The sequence below is a fragment of the Neofelis nebulosa genome, chromosome 6 (genome assembly GCF_028018385.1).
Source record: "Neofelis nebulosa isolate mNeoNeb1 chromosome 6, mNeoNeb1.pri, whole genome shotgun sequence".
In the NCBI taxonomy this organism is placed as follows: domain Eukaryota; kingdom Metazoa; phylum Chordata; class Mammalia; order Carnivora; family Felidae; genus Neofelis; species Neofelis nebulosa.
This window is the reverse complement of record NC_080787.1, coordinates 138999326-139019371: the sequence shown is the minus strand read 5'-3', so window position 1 is coordinate 139019371 and position 20046 is coordinate 138999326. Positions and strand designations below refer to the sequence as shown.

The 20046-nt window shown below is 43.3% G+C and overlaps 1 protein-coding gene across 1 annotated transcript in view; it reads right to left on the bottom strand.

Annotated features, from left to right (window-relative positions):
* The window catches only part of PPP1R14C (protein phosphatase 1 regulatory inhibitor subunit 14C), an 89829-nt gene that overhangs the window by 11273 nt on the left and 58510 nt on the right, over nt 1–20046 (bottom strand). The window contains exons 2-3 of the mRNA XM_058735649.1: nt 18664–18747; nt 16805–16837 (exon numbers count right to left, since the gene is read on the bottom strand). Of these exons, the coding sequence (XP_058591632.1) occupies nt 16805–16837; nt 18664–18747 (117 nt within the window). The remainder of the gene's footprint in view (nt 1–16804; nt 16838–18663; nt 18748–20046) is intronic.

The window sequence follows — 20046 nt, the reverse complement described above, 5'->3', positions numbered from 1 at the left end:
GGTCCGGGGTCTCAGTTCCCACAGCACCTGCCTCGGGGACTCCTGCCTTTGACTGTGTACTCGCACACACTCAGGCACGCACTCAGAGAGGCACATGAACACTCGGGCACACACACACTCAGAGAGGCACATACTCACGTGCACACACACACACACACACACAGCAGCAAACACGCCGCCTCCCACCCTCCTTGAGCTCTTCCCTCTCCTAACTCCTCTGGATCTTTGAACAGGGCCTCTGTCCCGCTGCAGGCGAAATCCTTACCCTCCCTCCACCTAACTCTCCTCCCTTAAAACAATGGAAAGTTTTGTCTCTTAATAAACACCTTTCTAAGTTACCCTGGGCCCCTCCCCCCACCTCAGTCCTGGGCACCATTTTTGTATCTGAGAATGCTCTGCGTTCACCTCCTTAGTCACAAACTCACCTGGGGACGACTCTTTCCCACAGTGTGCACCTCTTACTTCGTTTAGCATAGTGCCAGGCTCTCCCGGGCACTGAAGGCCTGGCTGGGGTTCAGGCACAACTCATCCTTGCTGGGCACCTTTTATGTGACAAGCACTCTGGGCAGTTTCATGTACCGTCTCACTTAATCATTACAAGCGTCTGATGACATAGGCTCAGAGAGGTTGAGAGGTTTTCCCCAGGTCACACAGCTACTGAGTGGTCAGACCAGGATTCAAACCCTACATTTAAATAAAGCCGTAAGAAACCTGGACTCAGCTCCTGGGAACAGGTGGTACAATTCCCTCACTCTGTACCACGGTGCCCGGGGTGGGGCGGCGGTGGGGGTTGGGGGGGGATCTTTTTTTATTAAGCAACCAGGATAGGTAATTTTAGTCTAATTCCAAACTAAACTAAAATGACTTGAAGTGTGTGTGTGTGATAGACACAGCAATCTTTTAATTTTTACATATGGGGGAAGGGCTGACCAGGTATGTAAAGGACTGTGTTTCCCAGGTAAGCTCTCATTCCCCCAGACCATGAACCTTCCCTCCCTTCTGATCATAGCCTCTTCCCAGCACATAAATAGCTCAAAAGCCCTAAATAGCTGCCTTCTCTCATAGCTAACTTATAAATTAGAAAGGAACAAAAAGAGGAGGAGGAGGGAGCTAAAGGGGGAGAAAGAGAGAAGGAGAAAAGGGAGAAGAGAGGGAAGCCAGAGTGTTGACCTTTCTGCCCACTGAAATCCAGACTCCGTCCGGCCAGTGCTCCTCACTGCCATATGCCCTGACCAAGGTCTCTTCGTTTGACAATGCTAAGGACAACTTCTTTCCTTCCTTCCTTCTTTACTCTCTTCCTTCCTTCCTTATTTTCTTTCTTTCTTTTTCTCTTTCTTTCTTTCTTTCTCTTTCTTTCCTCTCTCACTCTTTCTTTCCTTTTCTTTTCTTTCTTTTTCTTTCTCCTTCCTTCCTTCCTTCCTTCCTTCCTTCCTTCCTTCCTTCCCTCCTTTCTGCTTGCTTTTTGTTATCAACTTTATTGAGAAATAACTTATGAACAATAAATGTGAAAGAGTTCTTGGACCCACTTCCAGTGTGTGTGTGTGTGTGTGTGTGTGTGCACGCGCACATGCATGTGAAGACTTCCCCACATCAACAAGCAATTCTGACACCAGCAGGGTGTCCAAGAACTCAACTCAACTGTGACACCATCTACCTGGTGATAAAAGTTTCAGTCCCACAGATGCCACTTCAGATGCCAATCCCAAGTCCAGGTTGTTACCTGTGCTTCTGACAAACTGGCTATAAATCAGGGGTTCCCATGACCCCTTCCTTGGATTTGATTAATGTGCTAGAACTGTTCACAGAACTCAGGAAAACCCATTTACTCACTAGATTACCAATATATTATAGGATACGCATCAACAGCCAGATAAAGAAACCCATAGGGTAAGGTCATGAGCAACGGCACTTCTGTCCTCATGGAGCCTGGAGCCCAGCACAGTAGCACAGGGAAGCATCTCCAAACCCTGTCCTTGCAAAGTTTTTACGCAGGCTTCATCACTAGGCATGAATGATAAATGCACTGGCCATTGGTTCAACCTCCAGCCTCTCTTCCATCCCAGAAACCAGGGAGTAGAACTGAAAGTTCCAGCCTCACGGGCATGGTTGGTTCCTCCGGCAACCAGCCCCCATCCTTAGGTGCTTTACAAAAATCTCCTCATCCACATAAACCCAGTTATGGTTGAAAGGGGCTTGTTATAAATAACAAGACACCCATTTCACCTTTGTGGCTCTGATGCTTTTCAGGAACTGAGGACAAGAGCCCAACCAAGTATTATAGCAGAAGATGTCCCCATTGCTTTATGGCTCGGGAAATTCTGAGGGTTTGGGGAGCTGAGTCAGGAACTGTAAATAAGCAATATATTTTGGTCATCTGAATGACCAAATATATATCTGTCTTACAAGTCACAATACTATAAAATTATACCTATTTAAAGGTCAGATCAGGGCGCGTAGGTGGCTCAGTCGTTTAAGCATCTGACTCTTGATTTTGGCTCAGGTCATGATTTCACAGCTCATGAGTTCGAGCCCTGCATTGGGCTCTGTGCTGACAGCATGGAGCCTGCTTGAGATTCTCTCTCCAACTCTCTTTGCCCCTCCCCCACTCACTCTAGCACTCTCCCTCTCAAAATAAACAAACATTAAATAAATAAATAAATAGATAGATAGATAGATAGATAGATAGATAACAGATCACTGCCATTACTCTAAAATTTCTCATCTCCCTCTATAGCTCATCCCCCCTCCACCCAAGCCCTATTTTCTATCTATAGTTTGCATTTTATGTAACTGGAATATTAATTATGTACCCTTTTTGCCTGGCTTGTTTCACTCAACATAATGTTTCTGATGCACTCATAGTGTTGTGTGTATCAGTCGTTCAGTCTTTTATATTGTTGACTAGTACTCCATTGTATGGATATAACACGATGTGTTCGTCCATTCACCTGCTGATGGGTATTTCGGTTTGTTTCAAGTCTTTGACCATGGTGAGTAAAGCTACTACGAATATACACGTACAAGTATTTGTGGGGTCATATTTTTTTGTTTCCTTTGGGTAAATGTTAGCAGTACCATGGCAGAGGTGTATAATGCACATTTAACTTTTTAGGAACACCCAAACAGTTTTTGGAAGTGGTTGTACCATATCACACTCCTGCCGGCAGGAGTACGAGAGTTCTATTTGTTTCACAGCCTCGCTAACACCTCGTGTTCTCAGTCTTTTCAGTTTTTAGCCATTCTAGTGAGTGTGGAGTGATAAGATCCTCCTTTTTCTCTTCTCTTTTCTTTTCCTTTCCTTTTCTCTTCTTTTCTCTTTTTTTCTCTTTTCTCTTCTTTTCCTTTCCTTTTCTTTCCTTTCCTTTCCCTTTTCTCTTCTTTTCTCTTCTCTTTTCCTTTCCTTTGTTCTTTTCTCTTCTCTTCTTTCCTTTCCCTTTTCTCTTCTCTTCTCTTTTCCTTTCCTTTGTTCTTTTCTCTTCTCTTCTTTCCTTTCCCTTTTCTCTTCTCTTCTCTTCTCTTTTCCTTTCCTTTGTTCTTTTCTCTTCTCTTCTTTCCTTTCCCTTTTCTCTTCTCTTCTCTTCTCTTTTCCTTTCCTTTGTTCTTTTCTCTTCTCTTCTTTCCTTTCCCTTTTCTCTTCTCTTCTCTTCTCTTTTCCTTTCCTTTGTTCTTTTCTCTTCTCTTCTTTCCTTTCCCTTTTCTCTTCTCTTCTCCTTTCCTTTCCTTTCCTTTCCTTTCCTTTCCTTTCCTTTCCTCTTCTCTTCTCTTCTTTCCTTTCCTTTTCTTTAGGGGATTGCCCACTCTCCTCCACATTGTCTTTGCAAGTGTTTGACTTTCTCCCCTCGCTCCCCTTTGCTGGCCACCTGCTTCTACCCCCTGACCTGCAGATGGGACGCTGGTATTCTCCAAAGCTTGGGTCCCAGCCTCCTCAAGGCACGAGCTCTCGGCCAGCCATTTCCCTCATATTCTCAGATCTCCTCTCTGCCTTTACCCCTGAGATCCGGGCCTGCGTTTCCTGTGGCCCCCAGATGTCACCACAGGGACGTCACATGGGCACATCCATCTCAAAATGACCAAAAGTAAACATACTGTTACCTATCCCTTCCTCAAACCTGTCCCTCACCCTGAGGAATTCACAGTTTCCATCATTGTGTCCTGAACAAACCACCATATAGATCTTACATTTGCCTCCAAATTAATCTACAAGCTGAATGAAATTCTGAGAAAAATATCAATATTCAAGAGTAGACAAGACGGGTGAATAAGAAAATTATGGGGTCACCAGGCCCTTGCTACGAACTGATTGTAACGCCCTGGCAATTGTCGCAGTGTGCAGTGATAGACAAAGAGCCAGAAGTCAGTCCCACGTATTAGAAAAATTTGATATACGAGCTGATTACATATCCATCGGGGTAAGGACAGACTGACCGCTCACTAAATGGTACTGGGACAACATGGCAAATGTAAAATTAGATCCCTATGTCACACCGTACACAAAAACAAATTCAAGAGGGTTTGAATACCTGGGGGTAAAAAGTAAAGGAGAAAAGTCTTAGAACAAAATATAGGAAGACTATCTTCCAGACACTAGAGTAGCACAAGATTTCTTGGGCACAAATCTTTGAAAAGCACAAGCCACAAAGGATGTCACTGATAAATCTGATTTCAACTAAAAGGTAAAGCTTCTGTACACAAAAGACAACACAAGCAGAATAAGGGCCACAGTTTGTGAAATATATTTGCAACCTACATACAGGTCAGAGGATGGCCATCCACAATATATAAATAACTCTTAAAAATCAACAAGAAAAACACAAGTCAAAGGAAGGTGGACAAAGGATTTGAAACAGAAATTCCCAAAGATGGAAACATGAGCACATGCAAGAAAAATGTGTTCAACCTCACTAGCTAGCAGTCAGGACAAGGTGTGTTAAAACAACGAGATATCATCAGATTGGCAAAGACTGTACAGTTTGGCAACGCCGGGCATGGGGGTGATGAGGTTAAAAGAGAATTCTCAAATCCTGCTGGTGGGCATGCAAGCTGGCGCACATATTTCCACGCAATTCCATTTCTGGGCATATTCTTTGGACACACTGTGTACATGAGTCAACAGATACAGAGTTATTTTACGCGTCATTATTCATAATAATAAAAAACTGGACACAGCCTACATGAGTATCACCAGAAGAATGGATACATTACAGTAATACACAGGGACGCTCCACAGCAGCAAAAATGAATGAACTAGAGCCTTCTGTGTCAACACAGGCAAATCTCAGAAATCTAACGCTGGGCAAATAAAAGCAAGCTGCAGAAAATTTGCAAAACATGACTTACGCAGTTACAAAGCATGCAAGACCATCTACGTGCAGATTTGTGACTCCTACTTATATCCCTCTGTTTTCCTAGCACGGTGTTTAATACACGGGAGGTGTCTGGCGAAGGTTTACAAAGTAAAGGAATACCTGCACGAAATAACTTAATCACACAACCGTGGCCGTTAAGTGAAGGAGCAGAGAGAGGAGACACTAGAATCTTTGTGCACTAATTACGTGTGTGTGTGTGTGTGTGTGTGTGTGTGTGTGTGTGTGTGTGTGAGGCGGGGATTGTAGAAAGTATCAACTGGCCCCAGCTGCTATGGAGGAAAATTCTAAAGGTTCTCCTTTAGGCGCTGGAAAATTACACAACCTGGGGGAGCTGGGGAAGGTGAGAAGCATTTGGAGAAGGGTGGAGCCTAGCATGCTTGTGTGCACACACGAAAGATCAAAGAAGCAATAGAAAGAAAAGCAACATATCCAGTGACCCGGTAAACCTGACTTTATATAACACGCAGCCGCCTGATTCATGAGAGACTTGTAAGAAAGAAAACAGCCAAAACGTGTTTCTGTGAGGCTGGCCTGGCAGCAGCCGTGAAAGCAGAAGGTCCCTCCTCCCCCTGGAGTGTCTGCCGTGCGGCGCTGTCATGGGGCACGGCATCCCAGTGCCACGCTCTGCTCGGAGCTCTTGCGTCCCCCCGTCCCTCCTGGGCCCTGTGGCTTTTAGCTTCCACCCCCTCCTGCCAGCTCCGGTCTGTGCCAGAGGCGGCAGGTGGACACCCATTCTGTAATTATCACCATGGCCAGGCGTCTGGGACCTTTCCCTCGTCACCCAGTGATTCATCTGTGACGCTCATTGATGATCCTGCGCCGCTCGGACCAAGACGGGCCCATCAGAAAGTCGGAAAAGGAGGAACCACAGCATCGCTGCAAATGGCCGTCTCGTGAATAATTGAACTCCACTTATGTCATTCTTTCAAGCGTTTCAAGTCATTTACAAAGACAAATGGATACCATGCAGTGGCCCTCTAATTAGAAGGGCTTCCCCACAGAAGGATTTTTGGAAGATACGCCTAACACTGCTGCTCAGTCAGTGCTGTCACCAATCCCCATAATTGTGTGGGTCATTCAAGCTCCCAGAGAGGACGCCCAGCCGAACTCCGGGTGCTCAACCTGCTTTCCCAAAAAACATCACCCACCCCTGACACGAGTCCAGGGCGGAGTGAAGAGAGAAACAGCAGGTGAAGATCCTGAAAGTTGGGATCTGCGTGGGTCAGTGACTCCCCCGGGTACTGCCCCCTCTCTGTCACCCCAGTCGATGCACCGGTCCCTCCCTTGAACACGCACATTCACAGCGGGGGGGGGGGGGGGGGGGGCGTCTGCTCCAGATCCTGCATCTCACTGCCCAGTGACGGCAGAGCCCAGTCAACCTACACAAGTTTTACGGAGCTCCCTGACACTCCTTCCCAAAAGTCCGACATCCAGCAGACGACATGGGGATCAGGCAAAGTGTGATCAGGGAGAGGGAAGGAAGAATTTCCAAATCCACCGAGCTTGCCATAGGTGAGGGCAACGGAAGGGTAGTACTTGCCTCTTTTAAAAGCGACGGCAACGCCTGAGAATCGTCCCAAATGGCAAAACGTCCTCACCCAGACAACCAGCTAGGCATTTAAAAATCACCCTGTGAATCTTTATCTGCTTGCATATCCAGGTCCCACAGGAGGCCAGACAGGCAGGCAGTGAGTCAGCACTGACAAACAGCTTTGGGTGGGGAGAATGCTGCTTATCTTTTTTAAAATTTTTTTTTAATGTTTACTTATTTTGGAGAAAGAGACAGAATGCGAGTGGGTTAGGGGCAGAGAGGGAGGGAGACGCAGAATCCCAAGCAGCTCCAGGCCCTGAGCTGTCAGCACAGAGCGCCACGCGGGGCTCGAACTCCCAAGCCGCGAGATCATGACCTGAGCCAAAGTCGGACGCTCAACCGACTGAGCCCCCCAGGCGCCCCGAGAACGTTGCTTATCTTTAGAGAGGTTCATTTGCTCACAGTGCACGCCAGAACTGATCCTGTTTTTCGTGATATGAAAAGAGGTTTGTGAATCTGTTAAGGGTAAGGGTTAGGGCCTGCTGTTGTTATAATCACTCCTGCCAACACAAATTCCTGAAGGTCTTACCTGCATCCTGGTTGTTTGTCTTTTTTTCCCTTCCTTTAACTTAAAACCACCTGACAATATCTTGTCCATTTATTTTCTTGACTATCTGCCTTTAGAGATTAATTTGTTGTGCTGGTGAAAGCAGTCCCATTAATCTATTTTAGAGACTCGGACCACTGCTCTTGGACGAATTATTTTGTACCCAAATCCTCACCTTTATTTGTACACGGCAGAAGAGTTCGTTGGCCCTCACCGTATTCAACCGTGCTGGCATTTAATTCTTCCTTCATTTACTAACAGGCCTCTTAGAACCTGTACACTTGCTACTCAGAAATGTCAACTAAAATCCACGTAAATGATCCCACCACAGTAAATAATCAGTGGAGGAAATCCAGCACAATTATAATCTCTTACTTTATAATCACTAGGAAAGCTAACTTGATCGAGGGTCCCATTAGCAATGAGGGAGAATATTATTTGCTACAAACACTTGAATCTTGTTAAGATGAAATCTTACTGAATTTACAAACTGTGAGGTTTGTTTTTTAATGGTGACTCCCTTTGCTAAAGATACAGAAGTCCAAAAGCCAAGTGTCAAATTGCTTTAATTCGTGTTCTTTCTTCCATCCAGATAAGTCTAAACACAAGAAGAGAATGTGGCACTATTTATAACTGGGGTTGATCAGCTTTTAAAACATGATCATTCATTCTGAATGTAATGAAAAAAGAAAAGGTCATAAAATCACAATCAGACATTCGAAAATGCCAACCATTTAATTTTTTTTAACGTTTATTCATTTTTGAGAGAGAGAGACAGAGCGTGAGTGGGGGAGGGGCAGAGAGAGAGGGAGACACAGAATCTGAAGCAGGCTCCAGGCTCTGAGCGCTCAGCACAGAGCCCGGCGCAGGGCTCGAACCCACGAACTGCAAGACCGTGACCTGAGCCGAAGTCAGACACCCAACCGATTGAACCACCCAGGCGCCCTTGAAAATGCCAACCACTTAAAGGTCCACTGTCCTTTAAAGCCTGTATGTCCTCCATCATGTGTTTTTAAAAAACAACAATCATTAATTACTGGGGGAAAAGTATCCAAAGCAAGACCCATGGGGCTCTTCCTATAATAGCAGCTCCTTCTTTCCTTGGGTCACAATTATTGCTGTCATCATCATTTTCACTATTTTCACGGTTATTCTGCTTCTAAGAGTGTGTAGTAAAGAATTTCACTTGCCCAGAAAGAGGGCTAGTCTCTGCCCTCAGCTCCTGGAGGGTTCTAAGCTCTTAGAATGTCTGCTTGACAAAAGTGTCTTTGTTTACCTGGGGGCCTCGGGCCATGCTGGAGAGTCTAACAAGGTGACTTAGGGTGGGGGCTTTGGGTCATCTGATGTCAGCTCATTATACCAAGGGACTGGAGACTGAAGTTGGCTACGTGGGCAGTCTACTGTGTCTCTGTGACCAAGTCCCAATAAAACCTCTGGGTGTCAAGGCTCAGGTGAATTTCCCTGGTTGCCAATACTCTGAACACATTGTCACACATCAGAGCTGAGAGAATCAATACTCTCCAGGACTCTGCCAAAAAAGGACAGCTGGAGACTCTGTGTTTGGAACTTTGCTGGACTGTGCCCCACATACCCTTCCCTTGGCTGATTTTCATCTGTAACCATTGACTGTACAAAAATGAAATTATGGGCATAGAAACTCTCAGTGAGTGCCATGGGTCCTTCCGGAAAATTATCAAACATTAGTATGGTCTTAGTGACCCCTAAACTTACCATTGGTGTCAGAAGTGAGGATGGGCTTATAGACTGCTCCCTAACTTTGCAGAGTGCTGAATAAAGACCAAAAAAGAAACGCAGAGGTTTGCTCTATGACTGCATGCCTTTGGAAAGTTTACCTAACCCTCCTGGGTTGATTTTCCTCCATGAAGACAATCTCTTTTTTTTTAATTATTATTATTTTTTAATGTTTATTTTTGAGTTGGGGGGAAGGGTTCAAGAGAGAGGGAGACACAGAATCTGAAGCAGGCTCCAGGCTCTGAGCTGTCAGCACAGAACCCAATGTGGGGCTCGAACTCACGAACCATGAGATCATGACCTGAGTTGAAGTCGGACGCTTAACTGGCTGGGCCACCCAGGTGCCCCTCCATGAAGACCATCTTAATCAGATTTAAAAATATTCCAGAGAGGAGCTTATGCTGACCTAGTAAGAATTCACAAAAAGGCAGTGAGAAATAGAGCACAGGGTGCAGACTCAAATATGGATCCAAATGCTAGGTCCAGCACAACCTGGCTTCTTCTCCCTGGGCAGAGGGGTCCTGGTGCATAAAAAGCCCTCGTGAAAGTGTGCGATCAACTGGCATACTGGGATCAAAATCCTTTTGGCTACTTGGAAAAGTTACTCTTCTTTCTGATTAGTAAACCCCAATCCTTTATTACCCACCTGCCTAATTACGCTAAAACATAGTAAGGCTCTCCTAGCCAATGGCTACAACCACTAGAATGTCATTTGCATTGATTCCAGGCTTACTTCGAAAGCTCCCAGTTCGCTCACTGTTCAGAAACATTGTTCTCAAGGTGACAGCTTCCAAAGGGCGTATTTCAACTCATTCATCCAGCATTCAAGCTCTCTTCCTCATCCCAGCTCCAAATTGCAGTCTTTTTGGAGGAAACCCCATGAGAGCCCGGAAGAAAAGGTTCCTCTGCAGGTGGGCACTATGACCCATTTAAACAGAGTGAAATGGCCACTTCCGTGGATTTATCAAGTATGGATCCCCTGAAATCACATTCCATTTGGCAATTTGGTAACTCACTTAGAAAATCATGGGATAGGTAGACACCCTGGCAATTCTGTCCTTTTATTCTGATTTTAATACCCTTTAAGCACTTAATTCTCACCATAGTTAACTGTGAACTTAAGAGAGGCTTTTTTTTTTATTTTTTAAATGTTTATTTATTTTGAGAGTGAGAGAGAGAGAGCATGAGTGAGGGAGGGGCAGAGAGAGAGAGAGGGAGAAAAAGAATCCCAAGCAGGCTGCACGATATCAGCACAGAGCCCAACACGAGGCTCCATCTCATGACCTTGAGATCATGACCTGAGCTGAAATCAAGAGTCAGACGCTTCACCTACTGAGCCACTCAGCTGCCCCGAGAGACTGTTTTTTAAATGGGCACACAGGTTCACCGCTTTATTGAAGTCCCTAGATTAGTTACAGGCACACAGATGTTCAACAAACATTTGCTGAGCAAACGAAAATGCCAAGGTGTGTGTCCTCTAGTCGCAAATAGCCTGTGTTGTAAATACCCAGTTTATATTTTGTCTCCACTGCAATCAGCTCAGAACGGGAGCTCCGAGGGCTTCCATGCACCTCCATGTAGACGTAACTGAACCATGTTTTGCAGGACAGGTTGAAATGCTAAATGGAGACAGAGCTGATGTGAGCAGGATAAGTTAACAATGGCGCCCACAGAAGTTGGTCAGAAAAGCAAGATGGAGTCACCATGATACCACAGAGAAAGGAGATCCCGCCTTCTTCCCATTGACACAGGGAGAACAACCAAGCAAGCCTGACTTTTGAGAAATGCCGGTCAATTTCTATTTGTGAACCATGATTACACATCCATTTCCTGCACTATCCTGGTTGCATGACATTTCCATGACCCAAACAATTACTGGAACCCAATGAGATGCCTCTCACCACCTACTCACAGACTTAGTCATCCTGCATAAAACCCTGACGCATATCGACCTACGGACTCTGATTGCTGAAATCATATGTAACATCGTAACCTCTCTTTCAAATAATGAAATAAATGCACAGGAAAAAAATATGATGTTTATCAGAGGGCAATGGCGCAGCCACTGTCAACTATAAAAAGAGACGTTTACAAGTACACTGACTGGACTGACAAGTCCCCTAACAGATGGTAAGACAGAGCCTTCGAGCCCATATTAAATACATTTTCTGTCCACCATATCAGTACAAGGGAAGTGCTCCTATGTGACCCTAAGATTTGAAAACCATGCAGTGTAAGAGTGAGAAATAAGAAAAGAAGCTCTTTTCTAGCCCGGCTAACTGGCCCCAACACCTTACGTCAGAGTTCTCTGATGTCCACCCGGCTGTCACTACTGATCACTCAAACCCATGTAAGAACCAAAATTAAATTACTCCTTCTCTTCTTGCATTCTATAGAAACCTTATTTTTCTACATTTGAATCGGTTCTATTTTAATGGCAGCCACGTCAGAAATGGCACTTACTCAAGGGGAAAAAATTAAAACACCATTCTTACCAATCAATCACAAACACCACAAACAGTGTGGTGACGACAATTATGTTGCTATGTTTTGAAGGGTCCGAGTCGGAAAAGATGTGCGCATCAAGGGTCCACAGTTGGGAATGTGAACCGAAATTGGGAAAATACAAGTTCTTTTCTGATTAGCCAGGCTCCCACATAAAATGAAACCATGGGCCCAAAGCATATGACATGAAATTAGCACATTCTGTAAGGTGTACTCTTCAAATTGAATAATTCAAGAATATCATCCTTGATGAACTGGGGCATTTTGCATGTTTAATATGTAATGGAGAAGTAATACCTTATAAAGAACCAGACTCACCTAACATGCTTACCTTGACTTCTCCAATTATTAACTATATTACCTCGGGCAAGTGACAAAGCCCTTCTATGTCTCAAATTCCTTACCCGATAACAATTCCTCAACCTCACAGCTTTGTTGGGAAGAAGAAATAAGTTCATACATGTAATCTATTTAGATCAGTCCCTGGCATATGCTTAATTATTCAGCTATTATTATTGTTACCGCTAAAAATATTATCAGTGCAAAACCATCAGAGAGGAGGAAACGGAGGCTCAGACAAGTTGAGAGAATTGCTTAAAGTCACACACACGTAGTGCTGGTGTTGACATAACACTCTGGTCTTGAAGTCCAGTCTTCCCACCACCCACCCCACCTCTGCAAAGAGGCTATAAATAAATATCCCCGAATCAGCAACGACGTCTTCCTTACATTTCTAACTTCAAAGTGACATAAAATTGTATGCAAAATCCTTTGATCAAAAAATAGCACCTCCAGAGAGGACTCTTTTAAAAAGAACATCATTAATTGGTAGGCACTTAGTTGAGATAGGACAAAGTCCTTTAATGTCCTAAATGTGTTGTCACGTAGTTTAGGAAGCCAGACGGGGGGGAAAGAAAGAGCACAAGATCGGGTGTCAGAAACTCGGGGTTGAATCCTCCCTTTACTCACTGCTGTGAAGTCACAGACAAGATAACCCAACTTCCTTCCTCAAGTGCTTGTGAGGGTTAGATAAGATAACGCTTGTCACTGCAATGCGAACTCCAGAGCTTTGGAAAAATCATAAGCTGTGGTTTTTATCATCACAAGGCAGGTGCCAACCTTTTCTGAAATGACCCTTTAATGGATGAGTGAACTTATCTGCAGTTCCTTAGCATTTCACACCATTTCCATCTCCAGAAACCATGAGCTAGAGAACACACAGATGTTCGCTTGTCAACTCCCCTGCCTTTCCTACTTTCTTCCTTTAGAACTCCAAAGAACATCCAAATATTACATGCTTTCAACTCTTAAACCTCCTTATAAAAACCACATGAGGAATACTGTTGTTCTGGGGGAAGCAAGACTCACCGTCTTCACTTAACTGCCGGGCTGTTCACAAGTGTGAATATTTTGCTTCCCAGATATTCCAACAACTGGAGGCGAATAGGGCCCGTGAAAGTGCAACCTTCCTTACCTAACTACCAGAGCCTGAACTGTCCCCCTAGGACAAGAAGTAAAGAAGGTTAATGATTCAGTGAGTAACTGACATGTCTACACATACCAGTCTAGATCCACTCTTGGCAGCTACCCTACCACTCCCAACTAACATGTTAATTCAGTGACACAATCCGTCACCTTTCTGATGACTAAATCCTAATGACCTAATGGCTAAATCCTACTATTCTTGTCTAACCTTTCACAACAATTTAATGTAAGTTTCCAAATAGCTTCTTATCTTAACCCTTATGTTAATTCCCAAAGTAATTATAAATCAAGAAGCTCTTTTCCCAAAAGAGTTCGTGGTGAGGTTGCTTGCCTCCATCCTGTCCTTGCTTCCAGAAGGCCTCTAATCAAAGTATCAACTCTTCAAGGAATTTAGAAAGTCAAACTCTTAAAAAAAAAAAAAAAAATCTCTCCAGTAGAAGGCTGTCCAAATAGTGACATTTTGAGTAGTCCCCTTGTTCCGTACACACACATACCGCCGAAAAAAAATCTGGTTTGCAACCTGGTCACTCCACAGTGAGACCCGCCAGTGGACAAGCTGTGCTCACACTACAACAGATTCAATCAGCTTACCGGCTCCTAACACTCAAACATGGACACACTGCCAAAAGTCAGCAAAGACAAATAAAAACAGAAAGAAAAAAGGTGAGATTCAGAGAAGACAGAGACGATGCAGAGAACCGAAAAATCTTAAAAGCAAAAACAAAGAAATCAAACATTTGATTAATACTCCCAAAGAGAAAAGAAATGCATCCACAAAACAAGAAATATGCAAACAGAAAATGCACCCACAAAACAAGAAATACAGAAACAAAATAGTGAACAGAGATCAAGAACGTGCTCTTGAATATTAAAAATAACACAGCTGAAATTTTAAAATATCAGTAAAAAGACTAGAAGATAAAGTCAGAGATATCTTCCAGAAAGTAGAAAAAAAAATAAAGGAGATGGGACAACAAAAGGAAAAAGATAAGAAATTAGAGGCTCCATCCAGGAGATGTAATATCTATATAACAGGAGAGACAGTATTATAGGATAGTAAGGAAGAAATTAATAAAAGTCATAATAAATAAATAATAAATAATAATTTTTTAAGAGCTGAAAGACATAGGTCTTCAGACTAAAAGAGCTTGCAAAGTACCCAGCCATGAATTAAAAATGGACCCACACTGGGGCACCTGGGTGGCTCAGTCAGTTAAGTACCCAACTTGGGCTCAGGTCACGATCTCACAGTTTCTGAGCTCAAGCCCCACGTTGGGCTCTGTGCTGATGGCTCAGAGCCTAGAGCCTGCTTAGGATTCTGTGTTTCACTCTTTCTCTGCCCCTTCCCCTCTCGTGTTCTGTCTCTCTTTCTCTCTCAAAAATAAATAAGCATTAAAAAAAAAAAAAAAAAAGAGGACCCACACGAAAGCATATCACTGTAAAATTTCAAGGTAAGGAGATAATCCTGAAAGTTAATTGAGGGGGGAAATACAGGTCACATACAAAGGTCTGAGAATGGAAGTGACATCAGACTTTTTAATACTAGAAATGACAAAATTTCTAGTATTAAGGTGATGACTTAAATTTGAGGGTTTTTTTGTTTGTTTTCTTAAGTTTATTTATTTTGAGAGAGAGAGAAAGAGAGACAGAGAGCAAGTAGGGGAGGGGCAGACAGAGAAGGAAAGAAAGAATCCCTAGCAGGTTCTACACTGTCAGCACAGAGCCCTGCATGGGACTCAATCCCATGAACCATGCAATCATGACCTGAGCCAAGATCAGGAGTTGGACACTTAACCGACTAAGCCACCCAGGTGCCCCTTAAAATTGAGTTTTAATAATGACTTTTATCCCAGAATTCTATGCCATCCAAACTATTCATCAAGATGCATTTTCATACATGTAAAGATTCAAAAAATTTACCTTCTATTCATCCTTTCCCAAAAAGCTACTAGATGATGTACTCCCACAAAAATGAGTAACACTGAGATTCAAGAAACAAAGCATCTAGCAAACAGAACAGCAGTGAACAGAAATCTCAGTACAGTTAGCTACTCAGTAGATCCAGAGAATAACTCCTCTCCTCCAGATTGTTTCATAGGAGTGCCAAGAGGAAAGTCTGGGGTGGGGGCATAGTAATGATGGGTTTGAGCATACAGAAAATATACTACATGTTTGACAAAGATCGTGGAGAGTTCAACAAAAAATAGCAATAGGTACTAGACAAGATAAAAGAGAAGATAGTTATCAATTCCAGGAAAAACAAAGGGTTATACCACAAAGGAGCCATGGTCATATTTCACTGTTTGGCTTAGCCCTGAAAAATATTTCTTTAAATCATAATAGTATAAACCTTGACCACTGATTCAACAAAATACTGGCCAATAACTTTATTAAGGGGATGGGAGAAAATAAATTTTGCAGACAGTGAAAGAACTACCATATTTCCCCTTAAGCCACTAAATGAAAAAAAAATAGTAAATGAATATTTGGGGATATAAGAATAAATAATAGGAAAACAGCCTATACAAATATATATATATTTGTATATACATCTATATATGTATATACATATACATCCTGTAATATATATATACAGATATATAAGTCCTGTAATATATATATATACAAATATATAAATATAAAATATATACCTTTAGGAAGAGGAACTCAGGGATGGGAAAGGCAATGTTATTTTTTCTTTATAAGCCTAATTGTATCTTTGGCTTTCAAAACTATGAATATATATTACACTAATTAAAAAATATATTTAATAACTTTAATTTTTAAAATTAAAATTAAAAATCTGAGTGTGAGATGCAACCAACGTAAAGGAAACAGAAATTGTAAGATTGAAGCTCAAATAAGCACTTGGCCTCAAGCCAAATGCTCATAAAACACCCTAGTCATTTAAATCTTACACACTTTTGTGAAAAAAAACATCTAATGAATCTCCTAATTTTCCTGATTGATCACAGGAACAAATGAAAAGGACTTCAGTTACCAATCTTTTTCATAACTGATCAAATCCTCAATTTCTATACTGTTTGTACCTTCGCTCTTTAGAGTATATATGAAATGCTTTGGTCTAATCAAACTAATATCCATTGTTCTTTACACTAATATTTATACGCTTGATGATAAATATACAAACAAGGCATAAAATTTCTTCTTCCAATAAAAGTATTTCTTTTGAATGACAGAATTTGCTTTTAGCATCTCAAAACTGCATACCTATACACTAAAAGAATGTATTCTCCAGTTATAAATCTGAGACTTTTGCTAAAATGATTCCAAACCCTCTCATGAGTACCTTTGAATTTGGTTTTTATGTAAAAACAAGCAACACACCCAATTCCATTTGTTTTGAGGCTTCCTGAACCAGACATGCTTCGGCACACACTTAAGGAAGTTTAATACTGCACTCCACTTGCGGATAGTAACTTCTGCTTAGTATACACATAACCAAACCCATGAAGTGCTGTTTAGCTTTAAAAATACACAGACTGATTTCATAACAACGATTTCAAACACGGCATTTAGGAAAAGTGATTCGTTTACCTCTGTTGGTTTGTAGCAGTCTACAAGAGCTTCCTAGAAGAAAACACACAGAAGGTAAGTTTGATTATCTTAAAATTCAGTATCATTTAAAAAGTGAAATGAGGGGCGCCTGGGTGGCTCAGTCGGTTAAGCGGCCGACTTCAGCTCAGGTCACGATCTCACACTCCATGAGTTCGAGCTCCACGTCGGGCTCTGTGCTGACAGCTCAGAGCCTGGAGCCTGCTCCGGATTCTGTGTCTCCCTCTCTCTCTGACCCTCCCCTGTTCATGCTCTGTTTCTCTCTGTCTCAAAACAAATAAATAAACAAAAACATTTTAAAAAGGGTGAAATTAAAAGTCCTTTTATCTGTACGGTATTCTTCTAAACATGGGCAACCCAGATTTCATAGCAACAATCTAGAATCACACTTCATTTCAGCACCTGTTGCTCATCTTGAAGATATCAAAAGTTGTGCCTTCCTGCGCAGGACTGCCTGGCACCCGTCAGAAGACAAACGCACACCTCTCCTCTGGGCTACCAACTTGGTTAATAATAAACTGTGTGTACTGAAGTTGAGACAGCCTGTGGGAAATGGTAATAATCACCCTGGACATGGAAAGCCGGGCACCCGGCTGTGATTCAACCACAACCCACCTTGCCACACCTCTGCAGGTCTCAGTGTCCTTGCCTGGAAACCAAAGCGGGTGGCCTGATGGTAGCTAAAGCCCCTTTCAAGTCCTCTATTTTATTGTTTTTAGTTTATTTATTTTGAGAGAGAGAGAGAATGAGCTTGAGTGGGGGAGCAGAGGGGGGACAGAATCCCAGGCAGGCTCTGTGCAGTTAGAGCAAAGCCCGATGTAGGTCTCAAACTCACGAACCATGAGATCATGACCTGAGCTGAATTCAAGAGTTGGATACTCAACTGACTGAGCCACCCAGGCGCCCCAAGTTCTCAATTTAAAAAAAAAAACCTTTTTTATGTCACTATATTTTCTATAGAACTGGTGCCTGTTCTGTATTCTTTTAATTTTCATAACTCGATGCTATCATTTCCCCGCTAAATTTACCAACAACAAATAATCATTAAACGGAGACTTTTCACCACTCGAGGGACTGGTAATTATTAACGCATTGAACACATTAATACATTAAAATATGCCCTTTAATTGCCTTTAGAGATCATCTGCCGTTGGTGATAACCAACAGCCATTAACAGTAATTATCAGTGAACATTAAGAGCAATGACAAGCCAAAAGTTAGTTGGTTTTAGAAACTCCCAAATGCAGATTTTAAAATGATAGATTTGACCTCCTGGGGAAGGGAAATAATGTTGTATTGCTCTGGACTAAGGAAACATGGGACATCTCAGTATCCGTTGTTGTACTAGAATGCTAACAGGTGAATATCCTCTAATAAAAGACCTGTTATTAAAGAGAATTATGTTGTAAACGATCTTTTCTAGAACTCTCATTTCATGGGTGATATAATCCATAACCGTGAGACCAGAGTCCTGGGCTTGGATACTCCAGGTCTGGCTCAGCACCTCCCCCTTCTCATACAATTGTGGGGCGTCGTCCCCTTCCCCGGCAAATGGACCTCTGGAGATAGAACCAGCTTTTGTTCCAAGAAGATGTTGGCTACGGAAGCTCACACCCATTAGGTGGTTTGAGAACTGACTCTAGTCAAGAGCTGCTTTACCATCAGAGATGCAGTTCGTGACAGTGAACACCTAGCACTCCATCGCTTTCCTCTCTGCAAACTGTCAGTGCTCAAGTCCTGGTGCCAGCCCTGCCATAGGGTGGGATCAGCACATGCCCTGGAGATCCGAGTGCATTCAAGCATCCATGACCGGCAAGTTGTAGATTTTGAAAGCTGCTTACCCGTAACTTTAAAGCTCTCTCTTCTTCACTGTCTGCATCAAGAAGGTCGTCAATGTCAATTTCTACTTCTGGCATTTCTTCTTCCTGGGCGGGGGGGGGGGGGGGGGGGGAGGGGGGACAAATGGGAAGGCATTCTATTTAGTGAGAAACTACATTGTACCAAACCAATTTAGTTCACTTAAATAAATGAGTAGATCATCAATTAAGGGAAGGGGAATCAACATTTGGGGGGAAAGACAGACTGGAAGAGGAGGGAAAGGAGAAGAGGTAGAGTAGGAGGAAGAGAAAGAAGGGAGAAACGGGAAACCAGAAGAAAAAGGAAGACGGAAAGGGAAGAGGTAAGACAAAAGAAGGAGGGGAAAAGGAAGGGAGGGGGGAGAGGGAGCAAAGACGATTTAAGAGTTCCAAAGCAGTCAAATGTAACATTTCAAAGATAACAATTTCCTACTTTCTGGCAGAAAACGGCGATTGTGACAATCATCGGGGCTCAGTAGATGACAGAGCAGTGAGAGTTGCAGTTTCCTATCCAACATCTACTCTTTGCTTGCTGGCTCCCGGGTCTTTTTTTTTTTAATGCTCATCTATTTTTGAGAGACAGAGACAGAGCACAAGTGGGGGAGGGGCAGAGAGAGAGGGAGACGCAGAATCGGAAGCGGGCTCCGGGCTCCGAGCCGTCAGCACGGAGCCCGATGCGGGGCTCGAACTCATGAGCCGCGAGATCGTGACCTGAGCTGAAGCTGGACGCTCAACCGACTGAGCCACCCAGGTGTCCCTGCCTGATCTTTATTCAGGGTCCACATCTCCCTTCACAGCTCTGGGTCTGGGGAACCTGATTCTGAAGATTTCTGACACATGGTACTTGGGTCAGGACCACCCCAGCTCCAATTATCGGCTCAGGAGGGGATGGGAGATCCAACTGAGACTGATGGGGGCACTGGGAAAAGATCCTCTTTCCACAAGAAGCAACCCTGTTCACTCCTTCTAAACTGCGAGTGGAAAGAGGAAACTTAGCCAGAAATCATTGGCAGCCATCACTGAACCAAGAAGGGAGTGAGCCTGACTCACGGTGGGCAGAGTAAGGGGCAATAAGAAAAACCAGGGTTCTGGACAAGTCACTGAGTCACTGAGTCAAACCACCTCTGAAGCCCACCCCCCCCCCCACCTTTGAGTAAATGCCTATTCCTGTTTCAGCCAATGTGAGTCAAGTTCAATGTCCCTGCAACCAAAGACATCCAATCCAGAAGAGAGGGCAGAAAGTCCAGCTGGAATGTGGTGAAAGATGTCACCAATTTGGATTCCGTACTTCTACAGCAAAGTAGATCTTTGCTACCTCGCCCTTCTGTTATCTCACCTTCCCCATTCTGAGAACATTGACATAAAACT